At 31.0% G+C, this 4,141-nt stretch overlaps 1 protein-coding gene across 1 annotated transcript; it reads right to left on the bottom strand.

The window, feature by feature from the left end:
* Positions 1 to 989: 989 nt before the first annotated feature.
* LOC108759357 (uncharacterized) lies at positions 990 to 3,098 on the bottom strand. Its single transcript, XM_018504738.1, has 2 exons — positions 1,915 to 3,098; positions 990 to 1,281 (listed from the first exon to the last, which is right to left on the bottom strand). The coding sequence occupies exons 1-2, from the start codon at positions 3,096 to 3,098 to the stop codon at positions 990 to 992; spliced, it is 1,476 nt and encodes a 491-aa protein (XP_018360240.1).
* Between the last annotated feature and the right edge of the window lie 1,043 nt (positions 3,099 to 4,141).

Below are 4,141 nucleotides of genomic sequence, written 5' to 3'. Positions count from 1 at the left end.
TATATATTAAAATAATAGAACATACATACAAATTTAGCCAACAAAATTAACAAACGTTTCGAACCCGATCGGGTCATTTTCAATGATAACATAAATTAATATAATATACAGAATAAAGTTTTTGAAATATCGCCACTTGAAGAAATTTGGGTAGTATCATTGTAGGTCTGATTCCTCGGAAATAAGTGTGTATAGAAGAAACCGCGAATACTAAATTCAGTCACAATAAATTACTTGATAAAAATTAAAAATCATAATAGACAAATAACAATTAATATATGTAAAATTATGTAAAACTGTAATTATAAAGGCATGTAACACTCAAGAGAGTGCTACAAAAATTTAATTGAAATTATCTAATAATTAGTAGAAAAATTAAAAATATATTACTCACAAGATTAAAAAACACAAATTCCACAGTCATCAATATATCTTCGTTGAAATAGTCAAAAGTTAAAAATTCAAACATTACAGCTTTGGACACAAGATGAAAGTCCAGTATTGTATACTGAGGTACGCAATACAATAAAAAAATTTGTATAAAAATCTTCATAGTAATAAATAAAACAGTTATTTTAGACCAATTTGATAAGATGTTGAGATGTATTCAAGTTCAGTAATATAAAACAAAACCGATTCTATAATTCGTAAAAAATACATGATAAACATATTAGATATAATAAATGACTGTATATGTAATAAATTGTCCGATTATTCAGACCGTAACATTACCTGTGAGTAATTACAGACTGTAGATTCACAATTTTAAGTAACATCTTCAATTACATTAGACTTTTAAGTAACATCTTCAATTACATTAGACTTTTATTAAATTTATATTTGAGCGAGTTAACAATGCCAGCACACAGGACGAATATGAAAATATAATACCGGCCGAAGCATTCACAACAAAGGCTCAACTCGTAATGATCACGGAGACAAACGGCAACCACCGAAACTGTTCGTAGGGAGGGGAACATGAAAAGTCTCTAAGAAGGAGAAAGCGATTGTATTACATTATGATATGTTTCAGGCAAAGTTTCGGTATCAATTTGTCTATTAATTCCATGTCGTTGTCTCTTTATATGCACCATCTCCGAAATCAATCTTTTGTTATACGATGGTTCGATGTCCAAAACCTTCACGTCATCCCATCTAAAATCATGATTTTCTACTAATCGATGATTAGAAATAACCGACGGAGATTTAGACGTCTTATTAATATCGGAGATGTGTTCCTGTACCCTCGTTTGCAAACGCCTCTTCGTTTGTCCAACATAACTAACATCACACCCATCACAAGAGATCTTATACACAACGTTCTGATTTTTTAATGGTTCTAATTTATCTTTGCCTCTCTTTATTAGCCCTTTAAGAGTGTTAGGAATTGTATAAGCTAATTTACAATTAAAAACATTAGTGAGTGGTAAAAAATTCTCAGATATCGACTTAACATATGGAATTGTAAAAAACTTATCTTTAACTTTGTTAATATTGGTTAAATTTTTATTATTAATATGAAACTTAATTCTATTATTAATCGCTGAAAAAATGAATTGAATTGGATAACCATTATTCAAAAAAATTTGGATAGCATTAATTAAATTTACTTTATGAAAACGAGGATGACATAACCGGATGATTCTGTCAACAATTCCATAAACAACGCCTCTCTTGTGACAAATAGGATGATGTGAATTAAAATTTAAAAACCTGCCTGAAAACGTGGCTTTCCGATATCCATCAAAAACCAATCTCCCCTCCTCCACAATAAGTAAGGTATCCAAGAAACTAATCCTACCTTCCCTATCAAACTCAACCGTGAACTGTAAACGTGCGTGTAACGAGTTAAAAATCTCCAAGATATCAACTATCATCACAGAAGGAGCAGCCATAATGATATCGTCCACATACCTGTAATAAAACAATAATCTGCAAGGTAACCTATCAATCGCTTTTTTCTCAAGGTCCTGCATAACCATATTGGCAACCACCGGTGACAAAGGGGACCCCATAGGAGTTCCAAATATTTGCTTGTAAATCACTTTGTTAAATACAAAATAGGTTGAATTAAGAACCAGGCGGAAGGCTATTAGAAATTCATCTAAAGGTATTTTTGTCTTTCCCGATATAAATTCCCATCTACCCACGACACTATCAGTAGCCAACTCTATAGGAACGTTTGTAAATAAAGAAACGACATCGAAAGAAACCAAACTGTAACCCTCATCAATGTTGACATTTTTGACTTTATTAATAAGGTCGAAACTATTCTTTATAGAACTTGGTGTCTCAGGTATATTGTCATTAATAATTTTATGCAAGTAGTAAGATAAATTATATAAAGGACTATTAATCGAAGAAACTATTATCCTCAAAGGGTGACCTGGTTTATGGATTTTGGTTAAACCGTATGCCCTAGGTATACTCCCATCGGTCGCCAACAATCTCCGATAAGCAGTATCATCAATGTACTGTCTATTTTTCCATCTGACAAGCAAATTCCTAATGTCCCCAATCAATTTTTTTGTAGGATCTTTATCAATTTTGGAGTAAGTGTCAATGTCTGACAACATCATTTCCATTTTAGCAACATACTCACTCCTATCAAGAACAACAGTAACGTTCCCCTTATCAGCTATGCTAATCAAAATTTCAGGATGACTGTTCACAAATTCTTTAGAAATTCTAAACCAATCTGAAAGTAGTTTATCAGTCGAACTAAATTTAGGAAACTCATTTTTAATTTTGTCAAGAAATGGAATGGACTTATTCCTAAAAAAATTCACAACATTGTTAGGTCGACCATATATATTATTCTCAATATGTTTTATAAATTCTACTAAAGTCCTATCTATATTCCCTTTGTCTATTGGTAGGCCAAAGCCTTCTCCCAACTGCAATAAATATTGTACTTCCTTCGGTAATTCGACGTCACTCAGATTGACAAGCCATTTGTCATTAATCGAGTCAAGTGGAGAAACTTCACCAAACTCATCCGCAGAAATGTGAACCATTTGTGTAGATTGATTAGAAGTTGTATCATTCACATCTTCCGGAGTGTTAGCCATAATCTCAGGAGAATTATCACGCGACATCCTAGCAGAATATGAGATTGGCCGTAAGTTCGATCTTAATTTATAGTTAATTTTTTATTAACTATAAATTGATATTTTTGATAAATTAATTTTTAACATAATGTAAGTTAATTTTATAGTCATAAATTTTATTAAAATAGTTTATAATTATTTAAATTTTTATAATTAGCTTTTCTTTGTAGGGTTAAAATGAAAATATAAATAATTGCAATATGGAACATATTATAAGTTTAATATTTTATTTATACATAAAATTTGTATGAAATAATGAAGAAGTATAATTTTCAATATGGAAATCTATATTTTAAAAAAAATTATTTATAACAATAATATAAAAATAATTATTATGTATAATGTGGAATACATGTTACAAATAACTTGACGTTTTCTGGGGATGGATTCATTAATTATTAAATACATATTTTATAAAATTTTACATTATGTCAGAATTCTCTTGTCTCATTCCCCACCACACCTGCGATCTAATCATATTCTGCATTACCAGTAACGCGTGCTCCTGCCCATAGGCCTATAGGCAACTCAACTTGCTGAGTATATTACATAGAGGCATGTTTTACTAGTAATGCCAAACCTACACATCAGTAAATCAGATTGCCTGTCTGCCCATGAGCAGAAACATGCTTTACTAGTAATACAGAATAAGATTAGATGACAAGTCCAACGGGGAATGAGACAAGATTGAATTTTACATGCTACTAATATACTATAAAGTTTAATAATGAGATTAAAAAAATGTTTTAATATGTATTAATATGTATTAAATGTTGTCATTTATCGTTCCCTACCGGACTTGCGATCTAATCATATTCTGCATTGCCACCAGTAATGCGTGCTTCTGCATAGGCATATAAACAACTCGCTTTACTGAGTATATTATACTATAGTTAAACACAGAGGTGTAAACCATACGTGAATTTGACCAAATTTTGTTCCTAATCAAAATGTTCCAAACTGGTCCAGCTTTCGAAAATAAAGTTTTTAATAGTCAGTTGAGGTTAAGTCGACAAGTCCCACCAATTTTC

Source organism: Trachymyrmex cornetzi, unplaced genomic scaffold, assembly GCF_001594075.2.
Source record: "Trachymyrmex cornetzi isolate Tcor2-1 unplaced genomic scaffold, Tcor1.1 scaffold1807, whole genome shotgun sequence".
Taxonomy (NCBI): domain Eukaryota; kingdom Metazoa; phylum Arthropoda; class Insecta; order Hymenoptera; family Formicidae; genus Trachymyrmex; species Trachymyrmex cornetzi.
Note: the sequence above shows the minus strand (reverse complement) of the source record. Positions and strands in the feature narration are given on the sequence as shown.

Coding starts and splice junctions, on each gene's coding strand:
- LOC108759357 (XM_018504738.1), bottom strand. CDS start 3,098: ATGTCGCGTGATAATTCTCCTGAGATTATGGCTAACACTCCGGAAGAT. Junction 1,282..1,914: donor AGATTATTGTTTTATTACAG/GTATGTGGACGA, acceptor GTGTGATGTTAG/TTATGTTGGACAAACGAAGA.